Source organism: Penaeus monodon, chromosome 22 (genome assembly GCF_015228065.2).
Source record: "Penaeus monodon isolate SGIC_2016 chromosome 22, NSTDA_Pmon_1, whole genome shotgun sequence".
Lineage (NCBI taxonomy): Eukaryota > Metazoa > Arthropoda > Malacostraca > Decapoda > Penaeidae > Penaeus > Penaeus monodon.
The window spans coordinates 7,710,475-7,710,836 of NC_051407.1; the positions used below are offsets into that span (position 1 = coordinate 7,710,475).

The window sequence follows — 362 nt, forward strand, 5'->3', positions numbered from 1 at the left end:
GGTCTGTTGAGCTGGTACTTCGATCACTTGTTGAGCTTTTTCGTCCTGCTTGTTGGGTACATAGACGATGTTATTCTGCCTTGGTGGAGGAAGTACGATTGGGTCAGGTACAGGTGCTTCCTCAGGAAGGCGCACGAGCAAGTTGTGGGCCCCTGTTGGAGGGATACTAGGTGCTAGATAAACGCGTCTCTTCAATTCAGGAACATTAAACACATAGATTTTCTTCAGGGTTTACACATGTACCGTCTACATGGACTTCTCCCTCCCGTAATCCATTAACTGTACCTCCATTGACGAGATCTCCACCGGTCACAGCTGCAACAGCAGCAGCAACGAGGTATAACAGCAGACCCATTACATGC

At 48.6% G+C, this 362-nt stretch overlaps 1 protein-coding gene across 1 annotated transcript in view; it reads right to left on the reverse strand.

Moving 5' to 3' along the window:
- Positions 1-355, reverse strand: part of LOC119587288 (H/ACA ribonucleoprotein complex subunit GAR1-like) — a 3,619-nt gene extending 3,264 nt beyond the window's left edge. Inside the window, exons 1-2 of the mRNA XM_037936041.1 lie at positions 286-355; positions 19-152 (exon numbers count right to left, since the gene is read on the reverse strand). Of these exons, the coding sequence (XP_037791969.1) occupies positions 19-152; positions 286-355 (204 nt within the window). The remainder of the gene's footprint in view (positions 1-18; positions 153-285) is intronic.
- Between the last annotated feature and the right edge of the window lie 7 nt (positions 356-362).